Below are 19,462 nucleotides of genomic sequence, written 5' to 3'. Positions count from 1 at the left end.
TGGTAACATTAGCTGCTTTCGTTTTTACTTCAGTGAAAGGGATCAACCTCTGTTTTTAAATCCCTTTCCTTCCCAATTCAAAGTTCCAAATGAAATCGTTTTACTCACGATTTCCAAGAGGGATAGTCCAAAAAAAAAAATTTTCCCTTGGAGGAATTGGCCACTCACGATCGCAGGACTCAGAGCTTCGCGCTTTGAAGGAAGCGAATTGTTTCCCTAGTGCCACCGTCTCCAACACCGCTCTCACTCGGCCCTCTTTTTTAGAGCTTACAGGGAGCAGGGGAGTCATTCCCGGCACCTGCAGGAACTCCAGGTCCTCAGAACGCTTGATCTGAGGGTTTTTCGGGGCACCACTGTGCTCTAGCGACTCTCCCCTGTCTTCAAAGCACTGGTGCCCTTTCCGCGAAGGAACTCCTGTCCGCCATAATCAGGCGCGCCAACCGGAAGTCTATAATGAAGGGTTTTTCTGACCCTAGAATGAATTCTTTGATGGGAATTGAGATTGGAGCTCTTACTGAAGCTCTTTCCACATTTCATACACTGATAGGGTTTCTCCCCTGTATGAATTCTCTGATGGGAAGTGAGAGAGGAGCTATCAGTGAAGCTCTTTTCACATACCACACACTGATAGGGTTTCTCCCCTGTATGAATTCTCTGGTGGGAATTTAGAGAGGAGCTATGAGTGAAGCTCTTTCCACATACCACACACTGATAGGGTTTCTCCCCTGTATGAATTCTCTGGTGGGAATTTAGAGAGGAGCTATGAGTGAAGCTCTTTCCACATTCAACACACTGATAGGGTTTCTCCCCTGTATGAATTCTTTGATGGCAAGTGAGAGAGGAGCTATAAGTGAAGCTCTTTCCACATTCCACACACTGATAGGGTTTCTCCCCTGTATGAATTCTCTGATGGGAAGTTAGAGAGGAGCTATGAGTGAAGCTCTTTCCACATACCACACACTGAAAAGGTTTCTCCCCTGTATGAATTCTTTGATGGGAAGTTAGATCGGAGCTATTAGTGAAGCTCTTTCCACATTCAACACGCTGATAGGGTTTCTCCCCTGTATGAATTCTTTGATGGGAAGTGAGATTGTGGCTGTGACTGAAGCTCTTTCCACATTCCACACACTGATAGGGTTTCTCCCCTGTATGAATTCTTTGATGGGAAGTGAGATTGTGGCTGGTACTGAAGCTCTTTCCACATTTCATACACTGATAGGGTTTTTCCCCTGTATGAATTCTTTGATGGGAAGTTAGATTGCAGCTCTTACTGAAGCTCTTTCCACATACCACACACTTATAGGGTTTCTCCCCTGTATGAATTCTTTGATGGCAAGTGAGATCGGAGCTATTAGTGAAGCTCTTTCCACATTCCATACACTGATAGGGTTTCTCCCCTGTATGAATTCTTTGATGGGAAGTGAGGTCAGATCTCTTCCTGAAGCTCTTTCCACATTCAACGCACTGACAGGGTTTCTTTCCAACGAGATTTCTTTGATGGGAAGTGGAATGGGAGCTCTGACTGCAGCTTTCTCCACACTCCAAATTTTTATGTGGCTTCTCCTTTCTGGGGATTTTGTTGTGGTCACCTTTGTTCTCAATTTCCAATTCATCACAATCTGCAATGGAGACAAAAAGGGATTAGAGCCTCAGGAACGAATAAAGAAGAACAGAAGGGAGCTCAGTGTGTGTTTATTACCTTTGTTGTTTGTCATTAACCAACATATTTATTATTAGATTCTGATGAGTTGTTGAATGTTGCTTTGTTTGATATACAGTAGTGGCCAAAATTGTGGAAACCTTTTTGGAAATAGTGTATTCCAGAGCTTTAATGGCTTATAACACCACTTGTTTTGGAATAATATCATAAAATCATATATCAGTGGGAAAATAATTTGAGCAAGAACATAATGCAACAAAGTTCAATTAGCTGTATTTTATCAAAAATTGTAGCCAAATAACCAGAAATAGGAAGCAGAAGCACTACTTGCTTAGGTTGACTTTTGTCAGTGTCTTATGTGATTGCTATCAAGTTGGCTGGTTTTTTCGTGTTCTTTCATTTAGTGAGTTTGCAGAACATAATAAAATTTCAAAAATGGCACAAAGAGTTGACTGGTCACCCAGAAAGAGATGTAAACTAATACTTTTAAGTGAACAAGGCTACAGTTATGAAGAAATTAGAAGAAAGATTGGGGAAAACTTAACCAAAGCTGGCCTTTCTATATTTTTGAAGAGGTATAAGAAACTCATTCACTGGGGGGCTGCTAGGGGGCGCATCGGAAGATGGCCAACAGTACCATCTCTCCGGCTCACACGAGGTAATTAAGAAGCTGTTATGGGAGTATGCAGCCTCCCTCGTTACCCGAAGGGAATGGGGAATGCTGCCTTGCCTACTGTGCCCATAATTCACCCCCAGATTCGATAGGGGGTGAGGGCACTAGGCACAAAAGCCCTCGTGTGGGTCGGCTCTCCTGGACACTGTCTCTGATCTGTGCAGCTAGTTGTGGGAGCTCAAAATAAACAATCAGAACAGAAGCAAACGCACATACTTCAAGCGATGATCGGGAATAAGGACTGCTAACTAAAGGGATCTCTGGGAAGAGGAGCGACGGGCTGGACTTAATAATAAATCAAGAAGAGGAATAAATCAAGAAGAAGATTCATCAAAGGATCGGTATGTTGGAGCAAGACTGAAAAGGAGGGGGGAGAAAAACTTTTCTTTTTTTGTCTTATGTGAGTATCCAATAATCCCCCCCCCCCAAAAAAAGAATTGTTGTAATTACTGATCACAAGCAGGAGAAATGAGAACTGTGTGGAAATTAGTTACTATGCAAGGACGTGGCTTATGGGAGCATCGGGAAACGAAAGTAAGCCCTTTGTGGCGCACTTATAAAAAGAGATTTATCATGGCAGGCTCGCCCATAGGAATCCAGGGGGAGGAGGACTATGGCTGTTACTATGTTGCAGTGTGGGTTCAGCCTAGCAGGGCCCCCTGAAAAAAATTATGAGGGAGTGGCGGGCCTGGGGAGATCAGGACAGTCGGAATGTTTTGTACGGAGGTGTTGAAATGGCGTCTGTCTACTTTTATGGCTCTTGGATGAGTGTAAAATCCACACAGGAAATAACGATGTTTGTCTTCAACCCGCTTGTGGAGATTATCAGAGATCACAAAGAAAGGAGATAACAACAAGAAGTTGAGGAAAACAACAAAGAGAAGATTGAACAGAACTGTGAATATTATTTTGACAGAACTGTGTAATTAAAGCAGCAGCAAGAGAGATGACCGGATCTCTTTCGGAGCTTGAAGCATGGGTACCCCCAACAAAAAATTTAACAAATTTGGCTATGTAATTTGGAATTATTGTTATTTGGAATTAATGTGATGTGATTGGCCTGTTAATAAAAATTATTTTAAAAAAAGAAGAAACTCATTCACTCCAAAATCAGACTGGTAAAGGCAGGAAAAGGTGCACAACAGCAAGTGATGATCGAAGAATGGAGAGACTGTGCCCACGTGGCAGAAGAAAATCATCTGGGTGTATACAGGATGACATGGCGCAATGTAATGTGAAGTTGATTGCAAGGACTGGTCTAAATGTTAGAATTCTAAGGAAAAAGCCATTGTTCTCTCTCAAGCAAAGGTTGAAAAGATTAAACCCATGTTAATTGGACAGCGGAACAATGGGATAGTGTTATTTGGAGCGATGAGACCCAAATCTCCTTGCTTGGTAGTGATGGCCTGAAATATGGGAGTAGAAGAATCAAAGAAGATTTACATCCTACATGCATTACACCAACTGTGAAACTCCCAGATAGTGTTATGAATTTGTGTCATGAATGGGTGTCATGGCTAAAAATTGGCCGCTGTTTCTTTAATGCTAAAAGAACCAAGTCAGCATGAGTCAGCAGCCTACAATGACTGATGCAACCTTTCACCTAATTGTACCTGCATATATAGAGTGGTCAATGTTAGTGTTGAGTGTGGGTTGGTTGGTGAAAGCTGGTAGTGTTGATGTGTGTACAGTTGGTTGTTCGTTTTGCAGATAAAGACTTTTAAGAATAAAAGCAGAAAATACTCTGCAAGGGCACTCTTCTTGTGGACTCCTTTATGCCGACAAGGGTCCGAGGAACAGGCTGAGGAGACAAAGGAAGTCAGGTCCTTTGCATTTTCATACACTGACAATGGAAATGTAAACTTCCCAAAATACATAAATGAAATACTTGAGCCCAAACTGAAGCGTTCTGCATGTGATCTTTCCCCATATACTGAAGCATTTACATATGTTTGCATAAATACTTGTTTATTTAATTATTTTATATTTCATCAGAATTCAGCTCCACGTCATGTTGCTGCTGTGTGCAAAAGGTCGTTTGAGGATAATAAGATTCCACTGCTGGGAATAGCCCAGACCTTAACCCAACTGAAAGTCTATGGAGCCGACTAAAGAAACTTCTTAGTCTGAAGCAACCCAGCAATAAAGCCTAATTAATAGAGGCAATAATTCAGTCTTGGTGTCACATTATTACAGCTGCAGAACTAAAAAACTTCACTACATGCTAAGGCCGTAATTAAAGCTAAAGGTTACCAATGGTTACCAAAGGTTTCACGTTTCTTCTTTTTGACTGCTGTTCTAATAAACATTCCTTCATAAAATTTCTTGCATTACATTCTTCATTAAATTATCTTTCCATTGCTATATAATTTTATATTATTCCCCAAAAAGTGGTGTTATGAGCCATCAAATCTCAGAAATAAACTTTCCACAAAAGGTATCCACAATTTTGGCCGCTAGTGTAAGATGTTCATTTTAAAGTTAATGTACTTTTTATATGGGATCAGATTGTTATTATTTATGTTTCATGTTTATACATGTGTTGGAAGCAGCCCAGAGTTACTATTATTATTATCACTGCTACTACTACCTGAGATTCAATAAGCCTAGCTCTTCTCTGGGATGGATTTTGTTTGGCCCACTCATGGCACCCCCTCCATCCCCACACGGGGTGCTGTTGAGCTCTGTGAAAATATATGAGGTTTGTCACATAGAGGCATTTTTTGAATTTCTTGGCAGATATGACGATCCCACAGGGAGCCTTACCAAGAGAGGCCACGATCCCACGATTCTCCTCCATGACGTCCTTATGCAGAGTTCTCTGGTCAGGATCCAGCAACGCCCACTCCTCGTCCGTGAAACGAACAGCGACATCTTCAAAGCAGACTGGACCCTAAAAGAAAAAGGGAAATGTCCTCCTCTCAGACAGCAGAAATATGATCTTCTACACAATGCTCTGTTCTTTCCTTCCTGTTAATTGTGGTGTTGTATAAATAGGATTGCTTTGCTGCACAATTTAATTCTGGATACTTATTTTAATGCTTTAATGGCATTCTTTTATTCTGCTTTTAATTATGGGTATTCGTCTTTCTGCAGATAGGTGGTTTTTGTTTTTTTCCATATTATTCTGCCTACGCAAGCATTCCAGTTTCCCAGATGGAAGGATCCACTTTCCCCTCTCCTCATGTGCTGTTTTGGGGAGGTTCCCTCCCAATGCCCTAGAGCCAAATTCAAGGGGTTCCTGGGGGCATGGAGAGGGGGAGGAATGGGGGGCAGGCCCCATTTTGCAGCAGATGGGGCTGGCTACGTGAATCCTGGCCTCTATTTGTTCTCGTCTGTCCACTGCTTAGAAGCCTATTTTAGCATTCAGGGATGAATATAGAAATACAAGAAGCCTAGTCTGGATGGCCATCTGTCTTGGGTGATTAGCTGAGATTCCTGCAATGCAGGGGGTGGGACTTGATGACCCTTTGGGTCCCTTTCAACTCTAGGATTCCATGGAAACAGCAACTACAGATGAATCCTGCTGGCAACATTCAGAAGGCTGGTGTCAGAGTTATATGGGAAGGAAATCCCACAGTTCACAGCTGGAGTTCACACTTTCTTAGCAAGAACATGATATTCACAGACTTGGCTGAGTTTCAGGCCTCATGAGAACAGCAGCTCATTCCCTGAGCCTCTTCCTCCACAAAAGCAGTTGCTAAGAGTGAAGGCCCCCGGCTCCCCACAGCTTTCCAAGCCCCCTCCTCTCTGGGGTTTCTGGCAAGTGATCGAACAGTGCGCCAATGTGCAGCTTGCCTTTGCTCCTCCATTGTCAGCCATCTGCTGGCTCTGAGAGACAAGCAGGGAGGGGGGCTTCTGGCAGAAGGAGAGGGAGCCCCCGGTGGCTCCTCCTTCTCCTGACTCATCTCTGCCTCTCGACCTTCCTCCTCCCACTCGCCTCCTTCCTCTTCTGCCTCCGATTCTGGACTGCATTCTGACACAGAGTCTCCCAGCTCACTAAGCCCTGTTTCCCCTTCAGCCTCTGACACCTCCTCTTCTCCCTCTGATCGCTCATCCTTCTTCCACCTCCACTCCTTGGGCTCTGAGCCGTCTTCCCTTCCTGATTCCCAGGCTGCTTCCTTCCACCATTCCTCTGTGCCCAACCAGTCCATGATATTGCTCCATCCCTTGGCCTCTGTCCCCACAAGGCAGCTTCCCCTGACCTGATCTGGTTCCACAGCCGCTGCTTCCCTTCCGCCCCCATGAAAAGGCGGATCAGGAGGTTTTGCCAGCATCATTCTGTCTCCTGAAAGAGAAAAAGCGTAAGCAAGACGCCAGGAGTGCCTGCTTCTCTCACAGGGGAAACAGGGCATCTCTAACTACAGATGGGCCTTTCAGAAAGCCTAACCTGCTGAGAGCATTTAGATGTTTGTGCCCATTTCATATGTTAGTTGTGCAGAAATACATCTCCCCTCCTCTGGACCCTTGTTCCCAACTGTTTCCCCCCAAAACAAGATGAAAAGAACCCCTAGATGTGTTGGAAAACCAACAGAATGAGACCAAATGGAGTAAAACCACCTTCCTCCTTACCCAGTGGCCTCTCTCTGGTGTCCAACGGAGGCCTCTCTGACTTACAGGAATCCAGGTCCATTTCTGCAAAGAGATCATTTCCCTGAAAAAGAAACAAGGATTCAAAACAGAGAATGAATGGTGAGAAATGTTAGATCGAGAATGACAAAGACTTAAAGGGTGTTAGATCTCATTCCATGGATGTCTTCCCAGAAAAAGGATGGGCCATCAGCAGACCATTATGGGATGTTCTCTGTCCTGTTTGGAGCCCCTTGGGAGTATCCAGAGGAACGTCTCTCTCACCTGCTTTCTGTCCTCTGCCTGACTCAGGAGGAAACCTTCAGCCAGGGCCACCGCCTGGGAACTGGTCTCTGCTCCACAGTCCCTCACCCAGCTCTCCATCTCCGGTGGAAGGACAGCCAGGAACTGCTCCAAGATCACCAGGTCCAGCATCTCAGCTTTCGTGTGCCTTTCTGGCTTCAACCACTGACGGCAAAGGTAGTAGAGTCGGCTGCAAACCTCTCGGGGTCCTTTGGCCTCCTGGCAGGAGAACTGCCTCAACTGCTGGCCCTGCCCCTCCTCACCCAGGATCTTCTGCACAGAGTTTTCCCAGAATCCCCCACTGCTCCCAGTTTGGATGCCATGGCCTCTTCCTGCTTCAGGGCCAGCCGAGTCTTGCTCATCCATCTGTGCTCTCAGGAAGCCTCTGAGAGATTGGAAGGAACCTTTTGGTCTTCTGCCAAGTTCTGTCCGCCTTAATGAAAAGCTCTAGCAAATCCTAAAAGCAAATACATTGTTCTGTTACAGAATTTGTAGGACGGGGGGGGGGGGGGAATGGTTCCCTGAGTCTTGCTGGGAACCAGGGCTGGACTGTACAGCATCCCAGACCATGAGATATCTTTTGGGGGAAAAGAGGAGTAAGAGGAGAAGAAATAAGTCTCTATCCTTCTAGCAATGCAAAATGTCGAGGCAACTGAAGGGATTTCTGGGAGATGAATCAGCCTGGTTGCTCCTGCCTTCCAGTCAATGCATGAAGTCAGAACTGAATGACAAGGGAGTCATTTGTATCTTGTGGGAAATGGATGCTTGGCTCTAGTGGGGGTCCTCACCTGGGGGTCCTCAGGAGTTGTTCTCCCCCCACCCCCACTCCCCTGCTCCTGTCTCCTTTTCTTGCACTTGGACTCTCTGCCGCTCTCCAGACAGACTCCTGGGGTGGGGTCCCTTTTTCTTTGCTCTGAGGGCCAACCCCCTGAGGGCCAAGTGAGTTGTGCCAAAGACATCTCCTTTGAAATTTAGGCGGGTAATTTAGTATTAGTATTCTGTTAGATGGCTTAACATACGCACAGCCATTGATGCCAAGGTCCCTGGAGGCTCAGTGAGTAGCAGCGCCCATTTCCGGCTGCTTTGCCAGCAACAATCCCTTTGGGAGAGAGAGGATGTGGTCCTGGGATGCCCTGCTCTGGGTGCGAGGGGATTGCTGCAGTGGCCTCTGTGGGGAGCTGCCCTGGGAGACACTGGGAAACTGGGATGCAATGCAGCAGCCAGACTCTGGGCTGGGATCCCTCTCTTTATTCCTGCCCTTTCTCTTCCACCTTTTTTTTTTGGGGGGGGGGGGCTAGTCCACCTCCTCGTCTGGTCTTGGAAAACCATTTGCACATGTTTCCTCTGTTGTGCAATGAGGCTGAGCGATGTCACACAGAGTTAAAGTCCCAGGGACCCCTTTGTTTCAAGAAGGGAGATCTTTTCTGAAGGGGGGGGGGGCGGAGGGCCAAATGAGTTTGGGATCCTCTGATCTGCAGGAAGGAGAGCGTGGCAGACCTGGCCCCTCCCTGGCAGGACCCTCTCCTCCCTGACTTGGGGTCCCCCCCCCCCGCATGAGCAGATCAGGCCCCCCAGGCACCCTCCCCTGCTGCAGCCCTGGGACCCCCCCCCCGTCTCCCCACTGCACCCTCTGGGGGGAGAGAGAGGAGACTCACCAGATCCCAGGAGGGGGCTGCGATTCGGCCCTTGCAGGAGAGACACAAAGCAACACCCCCCTTCCTTGCAGGAAAGGACTGGGGAGGGAGGGGCCTTGGCTCTGGAGGACCTGGCCCCCCCTTGCTTCCTGTCCTCTCTAGGAAGGCAGCTCACTTCCCTTTAACCCAGCTCAGCCCTCTCTTGCTTGGCAGAACCTCAGATTTTTATTATTTTTCATGGATATGGGGGGGGGCAGCTGCCCCCTGGCTATGCCATGCCCAGATACCCTTTTGGGGTGAGGCTCTTGGCTGAACTCTCAGCATCTCCCTCCTTTCATCAAGAGATCTCAGAGACCTTTAAAACACAGAACACATGAGACGCAGAGCGATGATGCATCACCTCAAATCCTTTCACATCTCCAACTCTGCTGCTGCTGCTGCTGCCCTGAGTGCTGGAAGGAAGACCTGCTCCCTGCAAGGCCCTTTCCCACCTGGCCTGGGGGGGGGGGGCGAGGACCAGACTCCCCCTGCTCAACAGAAGAGACTCCTGGGAGGTCGGAGGGACATTGCCCTGCTGTGAATCCTGGGGAGCCCAGACTCACTGGAAGAAACTCTGGGGCTGGGGCAAATCTTTTAAAATAGTTTTTAATCTGTGGCGCTTCCAATGTTGGGTGTTGGTTTTTTCCTCTGTTGGGGGTGGGATAAACGTTTAGTTAGGGCTGGGGATTAGTTTAATTTTAGTATAAATGTAAGGTGTTGTGTGTTGTTCTTGTTTTTTAAATTAGTTTCCAGTGGCGTAGCGTGGGTTGTCAGCACCCGGGGCAAGGCAAGTAATTTGCGCCCCCTAACCCGTGGATTTGCGCCCCCTAACCTGTGGATTTGCCCTAACCCCAGATGTTGCGCCCGGTGCGGCCGGCCCCCCCTGCACCCCCCACGCTACGCCACTGTTAGTTTCTACTGACTTATTGTATAGTTATTGTATAGTTTGTATTTGGTTCTTAAGAAGAGGGGGACAGGACTGCCAGGGAGTGGGCCCCACCCAACAGAATGGCTGGGGCAAGTTCCACAGGCGACAACCGATCTCAGTGATCACAGAAAGGAGGAGGAGCTATGCTAATGTCATTACCGAGGAGGCAGGTTTAGTCATTGTTTGAGGACTATCCCTGCCTCCAGGTCTGGTGGATCCTGGAAGGATACTGGAATCAGCAAGGGAGACCCACATCTTAAAGTGCTGCTGTGCAATGCCAGGTCAATGACTCACAAGACGGCTATCATCTATGACTTGATCATGGGTGGAGGACTTGACCTGATATGTGTAACAGAGACTTGGTTGGATGAAGAAGATGGGCCTGTTCTTGCCACTGTTTGTCCACCAGGTTTCTCTTACGCACAGCAACCCAGGTCATGTGGGCAGGGAGGGAGGGTTGCAGTGATTTTTAGGAAGTCATTAGTCTGTACCAGGCGTCCTATTGGGAAGACCCAGTTTTCCAAGTGCATGTTCTGGAAGTTGGGCAATAGGGGCAGTACAGGTTTTCTTTTGGGGTTCGAACCTCCCCGCTACACCAAGGATTCCCTGCTGCTTCAGGTTGTGGTGGATGTTCTCCTGGAGACACCTAGATTAGTTGTCCTAGGAGATTTTAACATCCATGCTGGCATGACCTTACAAGGGGCCACTTAGGACTTCATGGAAAGCATGGCCTCCATGGGGCTGTCCCTGAATAAGTTTGGCCCAACTCATAGTTGCGGACATGCCTTAGACCTGGGGTTCACCTCTGTGGATGTGGGTGATCATTGATACTAAGTGAAACTGAAACAAAAGAAGTGCATTGGTCAGATCCTTGCAGGAAGGTGGGACCAATTCGGATGGTCCGCCCCCGCCACTTAATGGATCCAAATGATTTTCAGAGAGTGGTTGGGGATGTTTTATCCCATGTTGATGGCCTTTCAGCTGATTCCCTGGTGTCCCGCTGGAATGTAGAGTTAATTAAGGGTATTGACTGTCTGGCTTCGAAGCGCCCTCTCTGATTGCATGGAGCCTGGACAGCCCCATAGTTTTCCCCAGGGCTGAGGGCAATGAAGCAATCGCTGAGACGGTTAGAGCGCCGGTGGCGGAAAACTCATTCTGGATTGGGCCGGACACGGGTTAGAGCTCAACGTCAAGCCTACCAAGTGGCTCTATTGCATCTGCAGAAAACAGCAGCAGGCGGTTCACAATCAGGTGGTTCACAATCTAACGGAACCACCTTTGCCATAGGGCCTGGTAAAGACCCCAAGATCTCCTGAAATGTTTTTGCTAAGGTTTTTTTTGCAGATAAGGTCGCTCATATTCGAAAAAAGATAGACTTAACCCCTGGGAGCAGGGCCTGGGTAGGGGGGTGCTAGAGTCCTGTCTAGTCAACTTGTGTGGGATCAATTCCAATCTGTTACCTCCCAGGATGTGGAGAAGCTGCTTGGACGGCTGAAACCAACCATCTCTCTCCTTGATCCTTGCCCATCCTGGCTAATAAAAGCTAGCCGGGAAGGGCTGGGCGATGGGCTCTGCGGGGTGGTGAATGCTTCCCTCTGTGAGGGAGCCTTCCCAGGCCCGCTGAAAGAGGCGGTCATTAAACCGCTTCTTAAAAAAACATCCTTAGACTCAGCCAATATGGCCAACTATCACCTAGTCTCAAATCTTTCATTTTGGGGCAAGGTGATCAAGTGGGTGGTTGCTCAACAACTCCAGGCACGCCTGGGTGATGTGGACCATTTAGACCCTTCCAATTGGGATTCAGGCCTAATCATGGGACTGAAACTCCCTTTGTTGCACTGGTCAATGATCTCTGGCAGGCTAGAATACTGCTTCCTAGTTCTGCTGGATCTCTCAGCGACCTTTGATACCATCAACCACGACATCCTTTTGGACTGGCTAGAGGGGCTGGGAGCTGTGCGCACTGTTATGCAGTGGGTCCTCTCCTTCTTCCTGGGCCATGTTCAGAAAATGGTGATGGGGGATGAGACCCCTGGGCTCTCACTTGTGGGGTGCCTCAGGGTTCTGTCCTCTCCCCCATGCTTTTTAACATCTATATGAAGCCGCTGGGAAAGATCATCAGGGGGTTTGGACTTGGTGTTCATCAGTATGCGGATGATATCCAGCTCTACCTCTCCTTAAAATCAGAACCAGTGAAGGTGGTGAAGGTCCTGTGTGAGTGTCTGGAGGCGGTTGGAGGATGGATGTATCTAAAAGTTCTTCACACATGGCTACGTACAGTGGTACCTCCGGTTGCAGATGGGATCCATTCCGGAGCTCCAGTCAGATCCCGAGGTTTCTGCAACTGGAGGTGGCGCTTCTGTGCATGCATGTGGCACGCTAGCACACTTCTGCACATACATGCAGTGCATAGAGTGCTCCTGCGCATGCGCACATGGTGAAACCCAGAAAAACACTTCTGAATTTGCCGGGTGCGTATCCCAAAGGATACGTAACTGGAGGTGACTGTAAGTAGAGGTAGCACTGTATTAGGAACACAGCCATACATTCTTGTGTGTGTATGTCTCTATTTGCAAACTACCCCCGTCTCTGAGCGGTGAGACTCCAGGGATCCCTGGCCCATCTTCGGTTTCCTTGAAACGAAGGTCAGAGGAGACTGTGGTGTCTTTATGTTATATAGTTTTATTTACTCTCATATTTAACCTGAGTGTCTTCTCTTTGGCAATCACTCGTAGCCGAGTAAGATTGTCTTCCATAAACACAGTTTTAACAATGGGTCCATAAATGACTGTGGAGGCCAATTCTGGATCCACATGTCCTTCCACAGTGGGGACACTGTCTGGGCAGTGTGGATTTGCCAAGTGGATTTGGCACGTTTCTCCTTTGCGTACTGAGTTCAACTGTCTTCAAAGCCCATGACACCTTTGGTCAAGGCTGTTCTCCAATTGGAGCGCTCGCAGGCCAGTGTTTCCCAGTTGTCATTGTTTATACTACATTTTTTTAGATTTGCCTTGAGAGAGTCTTTAAACTTCTTTTGTTGACCAGCAGCATTACGCTTTCCATTTTTATGTTCGGAATAGAGTAGTTGCTTTGGAAGACGATCATCAGGCATCCACATAACATGACCAGTCCAATGAAGTTGATGTTGAAGAATCATCGCTTCAACACAGGTGATCTTGGCTTCTTCCAGTACACTGGCCTTCGTTCGCCTGTCTTCCCAAGTGATGTGTAAAAGTTTTCAGAGACACCGTTGATGGAATCTTTCAAGGAGTTGGAGATGGCGTTTATAAGTGGTCCATTTATTTTTTGAAATGAAACAAAATTTACAGTAAGATGGGAAATAATGTTTATTTTTGTATACTTCCACTTTATATATATATATTTTGGGGGGTGCCTACTTTTTCTGATTGCATTATCAAAACTCTTCTTCCACGTTGCATCTCCTTCTATTCTTGAGAGAGATAAGACTCTCAGCCTGCCTTTGTTGCAGAGTAGTTCTGTTGGGATTTTGCATAGACTTCAGCTGAGGAAAGGAAAGCCCAGCTGAGCAATTCGTGACCATTAATGTGAAAAATCCAGCATGGGAAATGTCTGAATTGCCCCCTTCCCTTGATGCCCTGAGCATGTGCTTATTTTGCGAATGCTTAATCCGGTCCTGGGTAATGGCCTTGAGGGGTGGGCTAGGGCAGCCAGTGTGTTCACGCCAGCCTGAGCAGGGGGCACCATTCTCTCAACCCAGGGAACTTTGCTGATCTGAGGAAGCTAGATCTGTCTAGCTCAGTACAGATGACACCGGCATTTACCCAGGAGCAAGCCTCATTGTATTCAAAGGGATTCACTTCTTCTGAGTAGGCCTGGTTAGGACTGTGCTATGAGCTACATGGCTGGGGGTCCCCGGTTCCAGCCTCTGCCCTGGCGTAATTTGGTGCCTTTAGCTAGGCCCCTGTCTCAGCCTCAGGAGCCCCCACAGCTGCAATATGGGGAGAGTATAACACTGGCCGACTTTACAGGGTTGTTGTAACCATATAGGGCTGCTGAGCATCCTTGCCACAAGCCATGTTCCATCACCTGAACCCTGTGCTGAAGTGCTGAGCAGCAAAGCACTCCTGGGAATGCCCCTTATCCTTCCCTCAGAAGAGTTGCTCCAACTCACACCCTCTACACCCACCCACTGCAGTTCAGGGAGGCTCCCCCACCACCCTGCACAACTGGTAATTAAACACACATTTGGACCCAGGCTGAATCTGTGTGTGATCGTAGCAATTCTCAGCAGATGGTGCAAATCTGCTGGGACCTTGCCTCCTCCCTGAGCAAGAGGTGCATAAAAACCTCTGAGTTCCAGCTTCTGCCTTCTGTCTTTCCTGGGCATCCTGCCTGTTGACCACCCCAGGAGATGCCCTCGCCTTCTACCAGCTGCTGCTGCTGCTGCTGCTGCTGCTGACACGGGAACAGGTAAATACAGGGAATCCTGTGGCTTCCAGCAACTGCTACTGAATTTCAGAAATGTCCTTGGATCAAATCCCCAAAATACAGTGGTGCCCCGCAAGACGAATGCCTCGCAAGACGGAAAACCCGCGAGTTCCTGCAGCGTTTTTTTCCTCCCCCCCTTTTTCCCAAGCCGCTAAGCCGCTTATCAGCTGATCCGCTAAGTCGCTAAGCCGCTTAACAGCTGATCCGCTAAGCCGCTAAGCCACTTAACAGCTGATTGCTAAGCCGCTTATCAGCTGATCCGCTAAGCCGCTTATCAGCTGATCCGCTAAGCCGCTAATCAGATGATCTGCTAAGCCGCTTATCAGCTGATCCGCTAAGCCCGCTAAGCCGCTAATAGCGCTAATCCGCTAATGGGCTTGCTTCGCAAGACGAAAAAACCGCAAGACGAAGAGACTCGCGGAACGGATTCTTTTCGTCTTGCGAGGCACCACTGTATATTTAAAAAGTAGTCCTTTTCTCCTTGCTCATAGAATTGTAGAGTTTGAAGGGGTCCCGAGGCTCATCCAGTCCAACCCCTGCAATGGAATCTCTGCTAAATGAGACTCATACTAAATCCTTGTATGTCTGGCTGGATTGTTATGAAGTGCCTGACTATCTAGTGCATTATATTCGCCAGGAGAGTCCTGCCAGGAAGGCACAATGATACTGAGAATTCCCTCTTGTTCATTCGCAGCACTCGGGTGTTCATTGTGTTTCTGGGTGTCATAGTTGTTAGATGCTGCCAAACGGACCCCTTTCCTACATTACTCTGTTACAGTCACTTTTCCAAGCAGGGAAATGCTTCAGGGGTGAGGGTGCTTGTTCAGGTTTGCCTTCCTTTATATTCCTATTCCTTTATATTCCTCCAATATCTGCGTTTACTGACAAATATACGTGTTGAGCAGAGGTGCATTACTGGAATCCACGGCCGGGGTCACCCGACTTTGTCCGGTCTGCTGCCTTTATATCCTTCCCCTTTGCATCCAAGGTGTGATCATAGATAAGGGTAGACCGGTTGCCATATTCCAGGGGTCCTCAAACTTTTTCAGGAGGGGGGCGGTTCACTGTCCCTCAGACCTTGTGGGGGGGCCGGACTATATTTTGGAGGAAAAAATGAACCGCCACAGGGGGGCGGGAGAGGAAGAAGAAAGAGCCAGAGTTGGGAGCCCCTGCAGCCACAGTCCCTGCTGCGGGAGGAGGGCCCAAGCACTGCCGCCTCGCCGGCCACGACTCCCCAGTGACCCCCTCACTGCTCCTTCCCCCTTCCTCGGGCTTCACCAACGCCACAAGCCTCAGCCTGGGCAGGGACAGCAGACACTGCTGCTGCCAAAGCCACCCCCTCCCAGCCCACTGGCCCAGGTTGAAGTGTAGCCTTATTAGACTTTACCAACTGGTGGGGTCTGCGTTGCTCCTGGGAGGGAGAAAGGAAGTCAACTGACACCGAGGTTGATTCAGAGAAAGAGTTTATTCTGCTCTCCAAATAGCAGAAGGCACTTGTGTGGTCAGCTCACAGCAAGTCCAAAGAAATGAGAGATACATGCAGTATATATATCCTCCAGGCACCCTCTCCTCCCTTCCCCAGGAATCCAGCCACATCAGCTTATACACGCAGGTTGACATCACAGATGTTCCTGCTCCAGTACTCTTAACCATAAAAGGGTGTTCCTCTTCCTGTACTCTTGACCATATAAGGGTATTCCTGTTCCAGGTAGGAGGTCACCAACTCCTGGTGCTGTTCCCGGGTCTCTTGTCAGACCTGGCAAGGTCTGTGCGTCTTTTGTGGTCAGGATGTAAGATAAGACCCAGACGTGCCATCCCTGCTCTACTCGGAACTGGGAAGGCCACTCATTGCCGTCAGGGACTGATAAGGGAGAGGGCTTTGAGCACTTGTTTATACAGCTGGGTTTTCTGATTATACATTAACTCAAGCTTCCTGAGCTTGAAAAGCTCAAGTTAATGCATTTTAGAAATGCTCCCTTGGAGGAGGGAAAATGGGGATTTGGGGTCAGTTTTAAAGTGACTGCGCAGAAACCCATTCCTTCAGAAGGAGCCCAGGCAGAGAGAAAGAGGGCTTCAGCCCAGCGCCTCCGAAGCAGGCGGGCAGCAGGCAGGCAGCAAAGGGAGAAGGGAGACCGCTGGGGTGGAGGGGAGGTCCACCATCCATCTAGGTGCAGAGACCCCGCCTCCTCCTCTGCCTTCCCTTGGCCAGGAAGCAGTGTCTCTCCTGGACCCTGTCGCCCCGGACTGGGCTCTTCAGCGTGGGGCGAGAGCGACGACCAGAGCAGCAGCAGCCCCAGGAAGGAGCTGAGCAGCAGCACCGTGAGCAAGAGGAAACCCAGCTTCAGCTGCATCCTCAGCGCCAGCCCCACAAGCTCGCCAAAGCCGCCAGCCCCCTCGCTGCTCCACCCTGCATCGCTCTCTGCTCAGCCGCCCGCTGCTGTGGGAGCCATGGGTGGCTGTGTGTTGGCGGCGACTCAATGAATGAAAGGCCATGTTGGACTTCACCAATCAGTCCCTGCGCTGCTGAAAAGCCACGCTGAGATGCTTGCCACCCCGCAGACGCTTGGCGGGTTTTCAGATGGCCGTGCGGGCCACATTCACGACCCTTTCAGACTGCATCTTGCCCCTGGGCCGCAGTTTGCCGACCCCTGCAACATTCATTCATGATTCCCCATCCACCAGATGCCTAGCCAATCAAGAACTATCATTCAAATAGCTGTCAAACCGACAACCAATCAGAAGAATCCATTTTGACAGCAACAATGATACACTTATACAATAGCGCCCCCTAACAAGGGCTCCCCTGGAACTGCAGCTGTCAAAGCCTGCGTTGCAGACCCAACTCAGCTGAGCGGAAGTCTCTTCTTAGATTCTCATCCACCTATGTTCAACTTATATAGACGTGTATAGAGCTCAGCTGAGGGGAAGTATGCGGAACTTTTAAAAGGAGAAGCACCCTTTGTTTGGGGGTTCTCTCTGCTCCTTGCAGCTTGAAGTCTTGTTGCAACAATAAAGATCAGGCCTCCTAACTGCTGTTTGAGGTTGAATCCCGACAAGACAGAAGTACTGTTTTGGGGGGACAGGGGGCAGGTGGGTGTGGGGGACTCCCTGGTCCTGAATGGGGTAACTGTGCCCCTGAAGGACCAGGTGCTCACAACTGTCCATGGAGGCGTAAGTTAATTCTGTGTCCAGGGCGGCTGTCACCAGCTCCACCTGGTACGCAGGCTAAGACCCTCCCTGCCCGCAGACTGTCTGCCCAGAGTGGTGCATGCTCTGGTTATCTCCCGCTTGGACTACTGCAATGCACTCTACGTGGGGCTACCTTTGAAGGTGACCCAGAAACTGCAATTAATCCAGAATGCGGCAGCTAGACTGGTGACTGGGAGTGGCTGCCGGGACCACATAACACCGGTCCTGAGAGATCTGCATTGGCTCCCAGTACGTTTCCAAGCACAATTCAAAGTGATGGTGCTGACCTTGAAAACCCTAAACGACCTCGGTCCAGTAGACCTGAAGGAGCGTCTCCACCCCCATCGTTCTGCCCAGACACTGAGGTCCAGTGCTGAGGGCCTTCTGGCGGTTCCCTCACTGTGAGAAGTGAGGTTGTAGGGAACCAGGCTGAGGGCCTTCTCGGTAGTGGCACCTGCCCTGTGGAACGCCCTCCCACCAGATGTCAAAGAGAAAAATAACTACCAAACTTTTAGAAGACACCTGAAGGCAGCCCTGTTTAGGGAAGTTTTTAATATTTAATGCTGTACTGTTTTTAACATTTGATTGGGAGCCGCCCAGAGTGGCTGGGGAAACTCAGCCAGATTGGCGGGGTATAAATGATATATGATGATGATGATGCTTCATTATCTTGGCCAGAGCCTTTTGTTTAATGATCCAACTTGAGCCTGGGGAACACCCCACGACAGGTGGAATCACACTGTTTAACACTTCAAAACCTGCAGTTCCACATCTGACCTCCGGGGAGGCAGTCAGTTCCCTAGATGCTTACAGAGTTCAGATTCCTCTCTTTTCGTTAAAGGGGTGGGGTTTGAGAAAAAGAGCAGGGCCTCCCTCCAAAATGCTTCCTGAGGTTCCAGAGGCCTCTCCAACCATTCCCTTGGCATTGTGGGCCAGGACCATGGATGGCATCCCCAGCAGTACAACTCCTGGGTCCATTAACCCTTTCCTGTCCGATCACTCATCTTACAACTCTGTGAAATCCTTTTAAGTGCTAAGACGTTGCCACAACCACTGTCTATTCAGATGGAGGGCTGCTCCAACTCACACCCTCAACACCCACCCACTGCAGTTCAGAGAGGCTCCCCCTCCCAGCCTGCACAACTGTTCATGAAACACACATTTAGAACCAAGCTGAATCTCAGTGTGATTGTAGCAATTCTCAGCAGATGGTGCAAATCTGCTGGGAAAAGATTCCCAGCAGATTTGCACCATCTCCTCCCTGAGCAAGAGGTGCATAAAAACCTCCCAGGTCCAATTTCTGCCTTCTGGAGATGCCCTCCCCTTCTACCTGCTGCTGCTGCTACCACAGGAACAGGTAAATACAGGGAATAAGAACATAAGCAGAGTCTGGCCTGTCCAGTCCTGCATCCTGTTCTCACAGTGGACAACCAGATGCCTCAATGGGAGACCTGCAAGCAGGATTTGAGCACAAGAAAAATCTCCCCTCCTGCTACTGAATTTCAGGAATGCCCTTGGATCTTAATGGGGAAGGGGCGAATCTGTTAATCTTGGTTTCTCTCCGTTTCTCCTTGTTCAGCCTTCTGCTTACTTTGCCCCATTTCTGCACCAGTTTCTGATTTATTTATTGAAGTAATTGCTTCAGTACCAAGTAATTGCTCACAGATAGGATCGTGCTCACTTCACAGTTTGGTTCTTTCTGCTTTTCTTGGGGAGTAAGCCTGCCTGGGTCCAACCATGGGGCTTTACTTGTAGGTAAATGTGTGCATAGCATTGTGTGGGCTTACTCAAGAGTAAGTCTAACTGAGTTCACTTTCTCCATGCAGCTGATGAGATCTTTCTCCTCATTCAAAGCTGTTCTTCAGAGGGTGTCAAGGGAGAAGTTTATTAGGAAAATATCCAATTGACTAATAACATAACTATAAAATGTACAGCCAGATGGGTGAGGTATATATTAGTATTGTTATTGTTATTCATATCCAACATTTAACATTCAA

At 48.7% G+C, this 19,462-nt stretch overlaps 2 protein-coding genes across 2 annotated transcripts in view; one reads left to right on the top strand and one right to left on the bottom strand.

Moving 5' to 3' along the window:
* The window catches only part of LOC144327613 (uncharacterized), a 257,507-nt gene that overhangs the window by 49,715 nt on the left and 188,330 nt on the right, over nt 1-19,462 (bottom strand). Inside the window, 2 exon segments of the mRNA XM_077927993.1 lie at nt 619-1,619; nt 5,100-5,226. Coding sequence (XP_077784119.1) covers nt 619-1,619; nt 5,100-5,226 — 1,128 coding nt within the window.
* Nucleotides 1-19,462, top strand: part of LOC114589663 (uncharacterized) — a 305,430-nt gene that overhangs the window by 191,543 nt on the left and 94,425 nt on the right. The gene's annotated exons all lie outside the window — the stretch shown is intronic.

The sequence above is a fragment of the Podarcis muralis genome, chromosome 4 (genome assembly GCF_964188315.1).
Source record: "Podarcis muralis chromosome 4, rPodMur119.hap1.1, whole genome shotgun sequence".
NCBI lineage: Eukaryota > Metazoa > Chordata > Lepidosauria > Squamata > Lacertidae > Podarcis > Podarcis muralis.
This window is presented reverse-complemented; position numbering and strand designations above follow the sequence as displayed.